Source organism: Alligator mississippiensis, chromosome 12, assembly GCF_030867095.1.
Source record: "Alligator mississippiensis isolate rAllMis1 chromosome 12, rAllMis1, whole genome shotgun sequence".
NCBI classification, from domain to species: Eukaryota; Metazoa; Chordata; order Crocodylia; family Alligatoridae; genus Alligator; species Alligator mississippiensis.
The window spans coordinates 36,399,396-36,415,491 of record NC_081835.1 but is presented as its reverse complement, the minus strand read 5'-3'; the positions used below and the strand labels follow the sequence as shown (position 1 = coordinate 36,415,491).

At 47.4% G+C, this 16,096-nt stretch overlaps 1 protein-coding gene across 2 annotated transcripts in view; it reads left to right on the top strand.

Moving 5' to 3' along the window:
• IARS1 (isoleucyl-tRNA synthetase 1) overlaps window positions 1–16,096 on the top strand; it is a 261,597-nt gene that overhangs the window by 156,041 nt on the left and 89,460 nt on the right. For both annotated transcript variants that reach the window (XM_059716041.1, XM_059716040.1), the window contains exon 20: window positions 10,716–10,863. In XM_059716041.1, the coding sequence (XP_059572024.1) occupies window positions 10,716–10,863 (148 nt within the window). The remainder of the gene's footprint in view (window positions 1–10,715; window positions 10,864–16,096) is intronic.

The following is a 16,096-nucleotide window of genomic DNA, read 5'->3' as shown; positions in this document are numbered from 1 at the left end:
GGGAACAACAGGGAAAGTAGGTAGGACTGCAGCATTGACAGCACGAAGGTCTTGTACAAAGTGATAAGTATCTCGACCGGGTTTTTTAACAGGAAGGATAGGAGTGTTGCATGGGCTATGGGTCGAGATGATGATCCCTTGTTCAAGGAGGGAAGTAATGACAGGTTGAATGCCCTCCTCGGCTTCTTTAGAAATAGGGTATTGCGGAACACAAGGGAGAGGTTTGGCAGGATTGAGAGTGATGTGCACAGGCTCTGCACTGAGCATGTGGCCCACGTCATTGGCGTGAGTAGACCAAAGTTGTGAAGGGACTTGAGCCAACAGTTCCTGTTGCAACGAGGAAGCATCAGCTTCAAAATCATCCTCCAGTTGTTCTTGTAACAGAGCCAAAAACTCAGCCTCCCTTGGTTCCGGCACTTCTAGGTATATGCCATCTGGGGAGCAGTAGATGACACAGCCCAATTTACACAACAAATCCTTTCCCAAAAGATTTACAGGGGTAGAGGGGCTAAGCAAAAAGGCATGTGTCTCAGAAATGGGACCGATAGAGACAGAAAGGGGTTTGGAAACAGGGTGGGGTATAGGGTGTCCGCTAATGCCGACAGCATTAACAATTTTTTCAGAAAGAGGTATGTTAGAGAAATCAGAGGCTTTTAAAGTAGAGAGGGAAGCTCCTGTGTCTACCAGGCAAGATATAATCCTGCTGTTTACAGAACAATTAAGAAAAGGACCAGATTGGTCAAATGAAATAAGTGGGGCGATGATGTCATCCCTCAGGCTGTCCTATGCTTGGGTAGGGAAAGGAGGAATATTCTGAAGTTCAGCTGGTGCAGTGAAAACTCAATCAGAAAAATATTCTTGGGACCCTTGTGGTGCTCGGTACTTAGGTATACGTCCGGGTCGATTTGGGCACACTGACTTCCAATGACCCTCTTGTTTGCAATAATTACATTGAGTGCCATACTTGGAGAGGTTCATAGCCTGGCCTATGCCCTTACCCTGTCCTCTGTTTGGCATTCCCAGTCCTTTTCCCCTTCCCCTTCCTTGTTGTCCGCCCCTACCGGCTTGAAGTTGCTGAATCTGGAGGGCCATCAATCTAGTTTCATAGCTATCCTTAAGTCTTTCTGCCTTATGGAAAAAATGTTGCGTGACTGCCAAAACCTCCTCTAAAGTTTTGGCTTCCCAGCCTATGAGCACAGTTCGAATTCCTTCTGAAATTTTTGGTTGGAGTCCTTGAACAAAAGCTGCAACTACAGCCTGTTGGGCATTTTCAGCAGCATTAGTCATGCCTGAATGGCAATCAAAACAATTTTTAAGTTTTTCCAGAAAGTCAGCTGGGTTTTCATCCTTTGTCTTTTTACAAGCATTAATTTTGGTCCAATCAGTCTTTTTGGGGCAAACTTCAAGGACAGCTTTTAAAAGGTCTTTCCTACTGAGCCCCAACTCTGGTCCAGTGCTGGGATCCTGTGCTGGCCATTTAGCCTTTTCTAACACACATTGTAAGGTTTTACGGGGTAATGCAGCACGTAAAAGTTGGTTCATATCAGCCCGTGTGGGGTTATAACAGTCAATTACTACTTGAAGTTCTTCCTGGAATCTTACAGGGTCATCTCAAATCTTAGGGAATCTCTGTACTAAATTAAACAGATCAGTAGCGCTCCAGGGAGCATGTACAGTTACTATCGTTCCCCGCTGTTGACCTACACCCAGCATTTGTCAGAGCGGGGCCTGGAAGGCTTCCTGGCCACTACGGATGCTACTCCTGAGATTGTAGGGTATTTTAGGCGTGGTGGGCATCGGGAGTTTCGTAGTTCTCCTTGCCCAATACCTTTTTCAGGTTAACTGAAGTTGGAGTGTGCTCAATGACTTGCCAGGGCGTTGAGGTGCTGGGATGTGGCAGTGGTTCTGAGATGGAGGAAGGTGGAAAATAACCTGGAGGGGGAGCTGACGGCCTTGGTTTGTTTTATTGTTCAGATGCGGCCGGATTTTCAACTAAGGCTGGATTGATACAAAAGTCTAATACGTCTTCCGGAGGTTCAGTTAGTGGGGGTACCCCTTTCAATACTGGGTATAATGGACTGCAGTTTGAATTTAGGGGAGTGGCCAATTTCTCCTGTGTTTCCTTTAATTGTTGTTTAAATTTTTCCTGTGAGTCTTTCAAGCTCTTGGTCTGATACTCAGTGCGCCTTTTTGACATCTCTTCGTACCAATCGAAAAATGCGTTCCACTGGCATTGAGGAGTTTTGGTTCCACGGGACTCTAACGTTCCTCTTAAGTGCACTATTTTATCTAGATTGATTGTGCCTTCCTCAGGGAACTGCTTGGAAGGATCATCCCTGGTATACCAGTACCATTTATCCAGGTACTTGCAAGTCTCGGGAGAATAATGTGTGTACATATAGTACACCGGAGTTCCCTTAGAGGGGACAGGCACTTGCTTTGACTGTCCTGTACCCATTTCACAATCACACGGGGAAAGACAAAACAAGGGAATGGCTTATTGAGGAAGTCCGTGCCAATCCGAACTTCAGCCCGCAATGCTGCCGAGGTGAGTTCTGGATTTGGCAGTGGCTCATAAACAGACTGTTTATTTACATGGTAGAATAAGGGTGGGGGGGGAACAACAAAAGGAGTCCGCTAAAGTCACAGAAACCTGCTCATAGGCCCGTCTGATGACCGAGGCTACATACCGTCAGGCAGTGGATCTATAGTGGCTCATGAATGGAGGGGGGGGAACACAAGACACAGAGCAAAACAAGAGGGTGAGGGACCAGTGAAAAGTTCACTGGGGAGGAGGGAAGGGTTGATCTTGTCTCTCAACCTTGGCTCCCAGTGACTATTCTTTCACCACGCACCCTTGCATTCGAGTTGCACCGGTCATCGCCCAAACCAGGCTCGCGTATGCCTCGGGGCGGCTGCACGTGGTTTCAAAATTTGCCCTGGCCCAATTCCAAATCACCATTCAATCAGGGTCACAATCTTATTCCCATCACCCACTCAGACTTCCTAAAGCCCAGTGTTGTGCTGGATGCAAGTGCTTGTGCAACAGACAGATTCTCCCTACCAGTTATGCGCGCTTTCCAGAGACAGACAGAATTTACCAGATTAGTATGACCGGTCTTGGTTCTACACTGACCTGTAACAAAGGTTCGAATCCAGCTACCCAATGCGAGCAGGGAGCCTATGAGCAGTCCTCCTCTGACACCCCAAGAGAGATTTAAAAGGTCTCTTACCTTTATTGGTGGTGCCGGGGTTTGGCGGGGAATGGCTCATGGTCCTCCGAACACGTCATTGGCTGTGGATCCGAGTCACGGCACCATTTAATTGTCGTGGGAAAAAAACGCTGTAGAATTTGGAATCAGGTCAGGTAGAAACTTTATTTCGATAGCTATCGGAGAGAGACCCTTACAGGAAGATTTCTGCTGTGGCCTCTCTACTTTACATCCAGGGCAATTAACCTTTTATAGATTCAAGACAAAGGGTTGCCTAAACTAGCTTTTCCTGCCTTGGGGCTATCTGTCTTGTGTCCTTCAAGACAGTTTAATGGTCATCTTCCTCTTATCTAAGGAATTTCTCTCTTCCCCCCTTGAGGTGTTAGCCATCCTTTGCTTCCACACCCTGCTGCTGCCGCATTGGCCCAGGCTCGCTACTCCCCACCCCCCCACCACCGCCGTGGCAGGCCAGCTTCTCCCCACACTGGGGCTTGGTTATCTCCCACACCCCACATCAGGTCTATGCCCGCTTCTCCCCTCCCCCTGTCCCTGCAGCAGGGAAGTGCAGGGTGTGGGCCTGAACCCCAAGCAACAAAAGGGAAGGGGGGGCACGGGCCTGGGGGGGTGGGGGAGGGGGAGCATGGGGCACTCTCCCTGCCCACTCCCCCCCACCATCATCTTTCTCAGGCAATTGGCTAGTTTTATACGCATCTACTTTACCTACAAGTCAATTCCCAAAAGCAAACCTCTAAATACCATTTTCTACCATGCTGTGGGGCTGGATTTCAAACATGGTCCAACCCAGGGCTGAAGCCAAGGTGTAAATGGCAGGTGGAATTGGAGGGGGGCAGAGGTTGTGGGAGAGGAGTAAGTATGTTGCGGGGCAAGTGGTGGGAGGGACAGGTGGCAGAGAGCAAGATATGTGAGAGGGCAGTTGGGAGGGTCAAGCTGCTTGGCCCCCCAACCCCTCCTGTACTGGCTCCCTTATTGCCTCTCCTACTTCTTGCCCTCCTACTGCCTCCCAACTGCCTGACCTCTACTCCCTGCCCCACCTACCATCTCCCCCACTACCTGCCCCTGCTGCAGTGGGGAAAGATTCTATATGTAGAAAATTAAAACAAATTTATAAACTTTCCATGTATAGATTCTAATTGTTGTGGGGATGAGGGTCATCTTAAATTCAAGTTTGTCTTTGATTAGGGTAAACATGGTAGTTCTCTGTCCTTCCTGCTCAACTCTGATTCTGCTAAAGGTTCAGGAATTCCTTACTGCATCAGTCTCAGGCTTGGCTAGGGGACATCTGTTGTGGGGTCATCTTTCTTACCTTTCCAGGCCTCGGGCCAGGGCGGGGGGGGCAAGAGGGCACCTGACCACAGAAAGCCTTTACTTCATTTTCCATTTTCTGTGCCTGTTAAAAGACAGAAGAGTAGAAGGCAAAGGGAAGCAATTTTACCACTTTTCCCCCACTCCTGTGTCCAAAACTTTGTGCTTATGAGAGGAGCAGTTCTACCTGATTTCTGCAGCAGATGTGATTAGCTGCTCTTCACTAGGCACCAGAGAAGTGAGAGGCAAGAGATGCAGCCAACCGGGGGGGGAAAGCATCTCACCCAGGGGTGAGCAAAATATGGCCTGCAGACCAGATCTGGCTTGCCAAGGGATTCTGTCCAGCCCACAGAGGGTCCATCAGCCCCGCCTGGCCCAGACCCTGGTATATGCGACCAGTCCTGCCAACCCCAGGTGTGTGGTGGGGTGAGGGCAGCGCAGCAGCTGGACTCCGCTTCCTAGCAGCCTTCGTGGCACTGGCTAGCACTACCTGGCTGCCACTGCCAGTGTCTCTGCTGCTGGACCTGGCCCCACTGCCCAGGCACTCCAGCCCATGTACCCCACACCCACCACTGGGAGTGGTGGATGGAGCGGACAGGCAAGAGGAGTGTCTGGGGGTGTGGAGGGTGGGCGCAGAGTGGGACAGGCTGGTTGGGGCCAAGGCCAGGGCCAGGATCACAGGGTGGTGAAAGCATGTGGCCATGGCCCACAAGCCTGGGGTCGAGCTGTGATTATGCTCCCCATGTGTCCCTACCCACAGAACTGGTGCCTATTGCAGGGATGTGCAGGGAGCGGGTCATGGCTCTGCCCTGGGCATTGCCCCTGTGCTGTCACTGCCCTGCGATCCTAGCTCTGCCCACTTTTCCCTCTTCTGGACACTGCTGCTCGCCTGCTAATGGCCCCATCCCATCTGCTTGGCCGAGCATTCCCTGCTTGTGGGGGTCCCAGGCCAGTTTTCATGGAGACCCTGCCTTCCTGTTCCATCCAGCGCCGCTGTAATTGGTGTGGGGTGGAATGGCCCAGGGCCAGATAGGATCAGTTGCTGCCTCCCACTCTTTGCTCCCGTTGCACTTTGTCATGCCACGCCAGGTCAGCATTGCTGCCCCCCTGTCATAGACCACAGCAGCTCTCACAAAGTCCTTAAGTGGCCCTTCAGCCCAAATAATTGCATGCCTGTCCTAGCCTTTTGCAAACCCCATGTCATTATAAGAAAAGTTTCAGTGTCAGCCAAAATGGTGAGACTCTTGGGAAGAAGTGTGTGGAATGGCAGTAGCATAAGCATGCAAAGGTGTGGGGGTTGTAAAATAGATGCAAGACCAGATTGTTTCACTTAGGGTAGTGGTCTCTAATCTTTTTGGGTAGGAGATCACTTTTTGAATTAAAAAGCAACCTAGGATCTACCCTGCTTTCTGACCCTCCACCCACCCCCCCGCAGGGAAATCTGTGGGCAGGGAAGAGGGGAGGGACCAGATCAAGGAAGAGGGAGGAAAAAATATTTGGGTGCATACCCCCCAGCAGGTAAGTCCATGGGGAAAGGGTTGGGGGGAAAGGAAAGGACCATGTGGACAGGTGGGCAAATCAGGTCCCCAGCAGTGAGGGAGGGAGCCGAGCAACAGGCAGGAGCAGGGCCTAGGGGGAGTGGGCATGGCTGGGCCAAGTGGTGGGACAAGTGGAGGCATGTGCCCCCCAGGCCTCTGCTGTCCCCCTCCCTCACTCACTGCTGGGGCCTTGATTTGCCTCCCCACAACAGCGAGCAGTGATAGACCCTGCACAGCTGGGGTGGGTGCAGGATGGGCCCCTGCTCTACTCCCCCCCCCCCCCCCACTGCTGCACTTGCATGCCCCTCCCCAGCCCTGCTGCTGCTGCCAGAAGCCCACAGCCAGGCTGTCATGCATCATTACTGCTGCTCTGTGTAAAGGGGAGGGCTAAGCCCTGTTAGCCCCACCTTCCGCTGCCTATGCCCCCATTCCCCCTGCCCCTGGGTGAGTGGGGCTCCTGCTAGGCTGGGGGAAGGGTTGGAGCCTGGGTGGCTCATCCAGGCTCCTACCCTGCATGCACCCTGGTGGAGGCCCGGGGAAGGACATGTCCCCCTGGTCTGTGCCTCAAGCACAAAGCCCAGCATGCTGCCGCAGCTGCCTCTGCCCTGCACACAGATCTGGAGGGTATGTGGCCCCTGGGCCTTTGCCAGGATGCGTGCACCGCGGAAGCCCCCTTGTACCCCTGGATGAGTTGCCCAGGCTCCAACCCCTCCTCAGCCCGGCTGGGGCCCCACTCTCTCCTGTCCCTCCCTCACTGCAGGGCGGCAGGGTGCAGAGTGGGAATGCCCTACTCACCTGGCCCAGCCCTGGTGGCAGGGGGTGATGCTCAGCCCAGCCACGTGCGTCCTGCCACCATCCTGCCCCTGCCACTCCACTTGTATGTCCCACTGTTCCCAATGGCGGAGCCTCTGACAGTCTATCTCAGTCTGGGGGGGCTGAGCATGTATGTGCTAAACCCTCCCAGACTGAGATTGACCATCTGAGGCTCCACTAGTTGATCGGGATCAACCGGTTGGTGACCACTGACTTAGGGCTTTGTTAGCTTATTACATTTGATGATGGCAATATAGAACAGCTAGGTATCAATTGTTTAAATTCATGAGAAGTCCTTTCATTTTTAACATTTACTGGCGCTGGGCTTAGAGTTGAAAGTTAAATCTATAAAAAGTGTCCAATCCTATACTACCTGCATTCATGCATTACTATTTCCCCTAACAGTGGAATTGTATGCATTCATGTTTATGTGAGAGAGTCTTTCAAGATGAATTCATGGTCCAATATTTTTGAATGCACTCTGTCAGCCCATATTAAGATTTTAAAGTGCCCTAAAGGGAAATTCTGTAAAGACTCGATCTAGAATTTTATTTTTTTTTACTTAAAGCTCATAAAACTTGACAAATTAAGTTATGAATTAAACATTTTATTGACAATGTTGAAATACTATAAAATTGAAGGGGTTTTTTTGGCAGTTGAATGAAGTACTATATAGTTGGTTATTTAAATTGGTTTCTAATTCAAGTTAGTTTAGTTGAGTGAGGCACCAGTTCTGACCTAGTTTCTATTATAGTTAAGCTTATGAAATCAAGATTGTTTTCATAGTCAGAATACTGGCTTAAGGTAATACAAATGTAAAGCTTTTAAAGAAAACTTTTTACACTGACAAAGGTGAAAATTATGATATATATGCCAAGGGTACAGAATGGAATTGCCCAGGAAGAGGGAACCTTGAGAAACATTTGTTTTGCCCTTCCCACATGCAGTCTTATATTTGGATGTACCCTGACATATTCGTTGGGAGATCTTTTTTTTTCTTAGCCATATCAGCATAGGCTGGTCTGACCCTTCTCTTTAGGTTTTACCTTCTATTGAGGGGATAAAATACATCTCTGCTCCTTAGTTCCTCAACTGCTTGGCTGAGTTTGAACAGCTTCTCGTCAGCCAGCTTTCACAGCCTGCAGGTAGACCCATACATTTTAGTATTTGTTTTTCTTATGCTGATGTCTTTTCTTCTTGTTCATAATTGTTTGCTTTAAAAACAATACCAATCCTTAGGTTTCAGGGGGTTTTGCTCGCTTACTTTTTCCTAGGGGGCTTTGAGTTTGTCTCCCTTTCCTCTGCCATATTTTCCCTTGTAGCTGAACTATGTAGCTCTGCCATTTTGGGGCCTGATACTTTAGACGATGTTGCAGCCCCTTGGGGTCTCTCTGTCTTTTTTTTCTTCTTCTGAGTCCAAGTCATGGTTCCACCAATTTCAGGCTCATAGATGCCCCCTAACAGGGATATTTTTTGTTATTTGCACTCGTCCCATTTGCCCGGTCAAACCAGTATAAGCTGATTTAAAAAAAAAAAAAAAAAGGTGAGGGTCCATAGGTACCACCACTCTGACAGTTGCATTATTTTTCTTGTGACTTTATAGTAGTATGGTCCTTATCCATCAAAATAGAAGCAGAGAATAATGGTTGAAATTTAAAAATCTTTTTTTTTTTTTAACTGCTGCAAGTTTTAGCACAGGTATTTCATAAACATAATTTTAAGCAGCAGTTTTGTACCTACTTATATATGTTAGACCCCGACTCCATGCAGCGCCCAACAGCTAGGAAGATGACGATTCAATTGCCCATGGATCCTGGTACTCATTGGCCAGAGCAGAGCAGGGAGGAAGCACCAGCACACATTGCTCGCAACAGCTTTATTCAGAATGGAGACAGCTTTGGACTAGCTCCCAAAAAAACAACAAACCGGGGAGCCGCCCTGAACAGTTCTTTTTAACACTTATACACCTTGGTTCATACATATTAACATTTACTACTCCCTTGTTCCACCTCTGGTTCCACCCATTTGTCCTCCCTTCTCAGGCTCCACCTCTGTTTACTGTTTGCTTCCTTAGCATGGTATTGCCTATGCATTTCATTCATTTACATGCTTCTCTGCTAAGAGCGCATGCGTAAGAATTTGACCCCTATCTTTTCTTGGTCACCTGCAGTTTCTTGCTGGTTCTTGCTGGTTTTCTTGCTGACTTCCCCATCTCCAAGGCTGTATTTCTGCTTTTGTCCCCTGACACTAGTTGGTGGGCTATTCTATTTTTAACACATTATGAACTTTGCACCCTACCTCCCCTGTTAAGATTTTGCTTACTTAGCTAAGCTAGCTAAGTTAGCTGCTTTTAATATATCTGCTAGCCTTGGGACCACTAGCTTTTGCTGAGGTTACCTTTTAATATATCATCCAGCTTTGTGACCAGCAGCTTTTTGCTGAGACACAGGAAAAAGCCTTCATTCAGCTGCACACTCAGCACCCCCATATTCCATGTCATTACCCCCAACATCCAAAATCCATATGTTGCCCTAACAATATATAGCACAAATTACATATTACTGTAAAGCCAAAAAGCTCTGATTTACCACATAGTACATTGGGCGGGGCCTCAGAAAAATCAACAGCCTTTTAAGCCATGGTGATTCCGCAGTGCAGTGCTACGTAGTATTTGTGTGTATTCCAGAGAAGTCATGTGCTAATAAACTCCCCACTCATGACTGGAACTATACCTCAGAAGTACAAGGATGCATCCGTTGTCTACTTGTACAAGTGGAAAGGCAATAGACAATCTGGCCGCCACCATCAGGGCATCTCCTTGCTGTCAATAGCTGGTAAAATACTTGCTAGAATTCTGTTGAATCTCTGTGCCACATATTGAACAAGAGATCTTGCCTGAGGGTTGGCATGGTTTCAGGAAAGGACTCGGGACCATAGTCATGGTGTTTGCAGCTCATCAACTTCAGGAGAAGTGCCAGGAACAGAACTCCAACATGTACATGACTTTCATTTGATAAAAGCATTTGATACAGTCAGTCGGGAGGGCCTTTGGAGGATAATGGCAAAACTTGGTTGCTTGGATAAATTCATTGCAATGGTTCAGCAATTCTATAATGGCATACTCACTTGCCTTGTGGATGACTATGAGTCCTCTGAATCATTCCCAGTCACCAGTGGAGTTCAGCAGGGTTGTGTGTTGGCCCCAACTCTCTTCAGTATGACGTTCTCTGCCATGCTCACAGCCATAAAAATGTCCTACTTACAATGGAAAATATTTTTTGGCTTATTTTTATGGCACATGCAATTCAGTGTGTGGCAGGTCCAGGCTAGAGCTGACAGTCAGCTCATTGTCAGCTCCAGGTCCAGGCTAGAGCTGGCACATCATCTGAATGTGTCCAACACCTGTGGGCATATATGGCTTTCAACTTCCTGGTGCATGGTCCAGGGCTATTTTTCACCAAAAACCCTTAATTTCTACTTTTTTATACAGATGTCCATCCATAGACTTGAAAGCTTTGGCATAGAAATAAATCTTTAATAACAAAGTTTATGCCCAACATCTTAAGCATTGTGTTGGGGTTTTTAATTTTTATTTATTTTATTTATTTATTTATTCACACATTTAAAAATCCATTCTCTCTAATGTATTCCCATACATGTTGTAACATTTCGAATTTGCTCTGGCCTGAAGCAAATTTCCATTAATATTTTCAGGTGTAAGCCTTCAAAAAATATTTTTTGTTAAAGTAAATTTTATGAATAATGTAGACACTAAAGCAGCACCACTGAAGCTATTTCTAATAGACCATTTTGCATTGTTTCTCTGCAGGTTGTATCTCATTAATTCTCCTGTGGTAAGAGCAGAAAACTTACGATTTAAGGAAGAAGGAGTAAGGGATATACTGAAGGATGTCTTATTGCCCTGGTATAATGCATATCGCTTTCTCGTTCAGAATGTTGTGATCCTGCAACATAAGGTACAGATCTTTGAGACTTGTGATGGGTACTATTTAATGAGTTTTCTTACACTAATATTAAACCCTGAAAGACAAAACTAATCACGGTTTAGTCCAGTCCTCCTCACGGTCTCCCCTTTTGGGCTTGTACCATGTTTCCTGGCAGTTTGAATGCTGCATGCTGCTTCAGTCCTGTGGCAAATATTAATTTAAATGTGCTTTGGGATATGATCCTCAATTCTAATGATTGAACTTGGCAAGAAGTACAATGTATCTGGTAGCACAGGGTATGTGGAGGTATGCTGACCATTGTAGACTGGGGTAAAGGGAAATGGCCTGATTGAACAGAAGGGGGGGAAGGCTTACCTTTTCGGGCAACATTGGCAGTGGCAACTGCTGTTGCTGCTATACCAGCATCAGTTCTGCTCAGGCATCAGCAGGCCCATGGCCTGGTTCCTTGGGAGCTGACCCTAGTGCCCTGTCCACTCTCCGAGTCAATGCCTGAGGCTGACAAGTAGGCCTGTGCTAAGCGGCCAGTATTTGATTTGGATTTGGCCGAATCGGGGGACAGTGATTTGATTTGGATCACTGTCCCGATTTGATTCTGCCGAATTGGATTTGAAAGTTTTGGCTCTGATTCAGGGATGTAGCAGGTAAAAATGGAGAGCTACCTGGGGAGTCAGATGTTAGGTCAGTTATAATGTGTCATAAATCCAATGTCTATATTGAGTCCATGAGTTTTTTGTATCTAGGAGGTTAATAAAGTGAAGTTCATAGGCTTATCTGTGAAAAGTGGTTTGTAAACTCAAACAAGCACCAAATCTTGCTAACCTCATCACCAGAAGCAAACTTCCTACAGCCCAAAATGCACCAGATGGATCCAGACCATGCCATGACAAGAAATGCAAAACCTGCCAGCATATCTCTAGTACCCCCACAACTACTACACCCCACAACAGAACCATCACTATTCCTGGATCTTATAGCTGTACCTCCCAGAAACGTTACACATCTCATCCAGTGCACCAAATGCCCTGATGGAAAATACATAGGAGAGACCAAAGAACAACTGTGTACCAGACTGAATGCACACCAGACATCTATTAAAGACAAGAATACCCTATTACCAACGGGGGGCACATTTCTCATAAGAGAGCAACTCTCCCTCCAATCTCTCAGTCCTGAATCTCCCCCAGTGCTCTGGGTGACTTTGCTCTCCCTTGCAATACCCCCCACCCCATTTGTCTGTGGCTTTCCCCCACCGGTTCAGGCTGGCCTGCCTCTGCTTTGTGGAGACAGGGAGATTTGGAGTGAAAGGGGGACTTCTTTTTGGGCACGCTCCCACTGGTGCCAGGTTGAGGAGGAACAAGGGCAAGAGGGTGCTGCCTCCTGAGATGCAGCAGCATTGCTGTGGTGGTGAAGTGTTTCACCTCCTTGCCACAGCTGATCTGCCTTTGGCAGTGCTGACAGGTAGCATACCTGGGATCATCTGCCAACTCTAAATGATCCTACACTGCACTATTCTTCACCCCCCCTCCCCCCCCATTTCTGGGTTGAGCGCAGGGATCCTGCCTTATCCCCCTCCTTAGCAGGCAGAGGCACAAAAAGAGGGGAAGCTGAGCCACCTGCCCCCACAACCTCCTCTGAGATGCCTTCTGGAGAAGGAGACCTGCCTCTAGGAGAACTTTGAGGGGTGTAGAGCACAAACTTAGATTCCTTCTCCTTCCCCGAATTTCCCTGGCTATGGCACTCAGCTCCCCTGGTTACAGATCCAGCTCCTCCTCTGGCACTGGGAAGCTCATGCTGGGAGCTGAAATTGGCATGGAGGAGACTGTCATGCTGGTGCTGGTGGCTATTTCTGGTGTTAGTGGAGGCGGTGCAGGGACAGGTACTGCTCCCACCTCCTTGCTCCCACTGGCAGCAGAAGACTCCTCGCTGCCAGGCAAGAGGGTGCGTCTATGTTTGGGGGTGTGGAACTTGCAGCTCTTCCCCTAACCCCCTGTAGCCCCTCTCCCTCCTCTGCCAGAAGACCTGGCAGCTGCCTTTCCAGCATGCTTCATAATGTTTGCTGTGCTGGAGTGTGTGTGTGTGTGTGTGTGTGTGTGTGTGTGTGTGTGTAAAAATATTTGTGCTTTCCTGCACAGTGATGGATGAGACACTGCCAAGGAAAACACGGCTCTCTTCTTAAAAAGTGTAGGGGGAAACAATAACAAGAACAAATAAGAGGATTTTGGGGGAAGAATAAGTTGAAAGGAATGGATTGGATAAGGATAAGTAGAGGGATTCTAGGCCATGGTAGTTAGTAAGCTGTATCCAATCCCTTCACACGCTTTTGCTTCCAGACAGACAACTCACAAAAGGCAGAGAGAGGCTTCATACAGAGCCTTATATGCTGTTTCTACATCCCTCCCCCAGAGCACTGTGACTGGAAGGGAACTCAAGGAAAGAGCACAGTCTCTGGCCAGCTACAGATGTCAATATCAGAGCAGTCTTTCCCCCCCACTTCTCCCCCTCCTTCCCCTTCTGTTTCTGTTTCCCCAAAAGACTGCCTTCCGAATCGCTGAATCTCTTCCGAATCTTTTCCAAATCAATTCAAATGCTTGAAATTGATTTGGAGCTTTTAATGGGTCTCCCGGTTTGATTCATATTTGATGATTTGGCCACCGCTGAATCTTCTCTGAATCGAATCGGCAACCGAAGCTTATCACACCCCTCCCTACTGACAAGGCACTCACCCCACCCTAGTTACACTGCTGCCTCCTGCCATGCCACACATGCATGGAAGGAGGCATGATTGTACACCTTTGTGTACACTACAAAACGCATGCGAATCAGGACAAAAATTTTTGGAATCAAATTAATGAACGTTGTAGATGTTCAATTTTTAGAATATAATTTGGTATTTTTCTGGTTCTGAAATGGCAAATCCCCTTGCTGAAAGGAGTACTTCTGGGGGCACGGGGAGGAACTTATGGTGGCGAGGTCAGGGGTTAGGAGGCGGGACTTCTGGTCACAAGCTGGTGATGGGGGGGGTATCTGCCAGGGGGCGGGGCTACCGATGTGGCCCTCGACAGCTTGCCAAAACTTGGTAAGCAGCCGCTGCCCGAAATAATTGCCCATCCCTGTTCTAGTTCAACCCCCTGCTCAAAGAAGGACCATCCCCAGCTAGATCATTCCAGCAAAGCTTTTGTCTAGCCGGGTCCCCAAGGATGGAGAGTCCACAACTTCTCTGGGTAGCCTGTTCCAGTGTTTTACTACCTTCCTAGTGAGACAATGCTTCCTAATATCTAAGCTAAACTTCCCTTGCTGTAACTTGAAACCATTGCTCCTTGTTCTGTCATCTGCCACCACTGAGAAGAGTTTAATTCCATACTCTTTGTAACCCCCCCTTCAGGTAGTTGAAGGCTGCTGTTAAATCCCCTCTCAGGTCTTCTCTTCTCCAGACTAAATAAGCCCAAATTACTCAGCCTGTCCTCAGAAGTCATGCTCTCCAGCCCCCTCACCATTTTTGTTGCCCCCTGCTGGACTCTCTCCAATTCGTTCACATCCTTTCTGTAGTGGGGGCCCCAAAACTGGGGACAGTACTCCAGATGTGGCTTCACCAGTGCTGAATAGAAGGGAAGAATCACTTCCCTCAATCTGCTCGTAACGCACCTACTAATGCATCCCAGTATGCTGTTAGCCTTCTTGGTAACAAGGGCCCTGTTGGTTCATATTCAGCTTATCGTCCACTGTAACCCCCAGGTCCTTTTCTGCAGAGCTGCTGCTTAGCCAGTCAATCCCCAGCCTGTAGCGGTGCATGGTATTGTTTCGTCCTACATGCAGGACTTTGCACTTTTCCTAATTGACACTCCTGAGGTTTCTTTTCTTTTGGTCCAGTCCTCCAATTTGTTGAGGTCTCTCTGACTCCCAGCCCTGCTCTTCAGCGTATCTACTACTTTCCCCAGGTTGGTACCATTTGCAAACTTGCTGAGGGTGCACTTCCATGTTCCAGGTCGTTGATGAAGATACTGAACAAAACCAGCCCCGGGACCAGAGATGTGGGTTTTCCAGAAAATTTTGAATTGGAAAATTTTCCAAAGCCCTAAATAGAGTGTGATCTGATTTAGCATGTTTATGAGACTTGTATTTAGTAAACAAAACTAAAAAAAGTACCCTCATGTTAATTTTATGTCCCAAAAGCCACAAGTATTTGAACTGAAAAATTTGATTAGGAAAAAAATCAAGTACAGCACACTTAATGTGGTTTAAATGTTATATTCAAACTCAAAGCTTTATGTGGAAGGAAATCATTTTTATTGGAATACTTGTAAAAATGTAAAGACAATACACAATAGCATGTACTTCCCTTACATTGCTTGTTTAAATTTAAGGGAAAAAAAATGAAGGCACTGAAAACTGTTGACACACTAGTTTTAGCACACCCAAAGAACTATGCGTGATGCGCCGTGATTGTCTACTCACCTACTTCAACAGAGTTTAGCTCTTTTCCACTGGGGTCACTGCAGCACCTCCAGTTTCACTGTCACTATCTGTAGAATCACTTGCACTACTTATTAGTTCCATTTCCGAATCAGATTGAAGCCAATCTGATTCAGAACTATTTGAACCACATTCTCTTTCGCTAAAGGATGGTTTTACCAATGATTCTATGGGCATCATCAACTGCATGTTCTTCATGAATTGTGCTTCTGACTAATTCTTCAGAAGCAAGGGATTATGAGAAACAGAAACAAGCCTAGCGCTGCCTTCATTCGTTAGTCTATTCCTCTTTTTTGTCTTCATTGAGCGGAAAGCCTTCCAGTTCCGTTCACAAAAAACTGCAGTTGGTGGAATGCTTAGGATCCTTACAGCAGTCCTGGACAACAGTCGGGTGTTACAGTAGCCCTTCCACCAGGTGAGAGGAGACATATTCTCTGCTGCCTGCCAAATGATGTCTTTGCTCTAAAGTTTTTCTTTTGCGCGGTACTCGCCAATGTCTGTCATCCCAGCAATTTCGTCCGTGTCGGGGACTTTCTTAGCTACTTCCATCATTCTATCAAGAGCAGTAGATAATTCATCTTCTGATAAACGTTGTCCTCTGTGTTGAGGATCCAAAAGGTTTGCTGCCACATGAACTGGATGAGAGCAAAACTCAGCTCTCTTAGTAAACATTTGTTTTACTACTACTTTTTTGGACAGAGGTGAAGGCGGCAAAAGCTCAATTAGATTTTCATTCAGTTGTCTGAATATCTGTGGAATATCTGAATGGCTT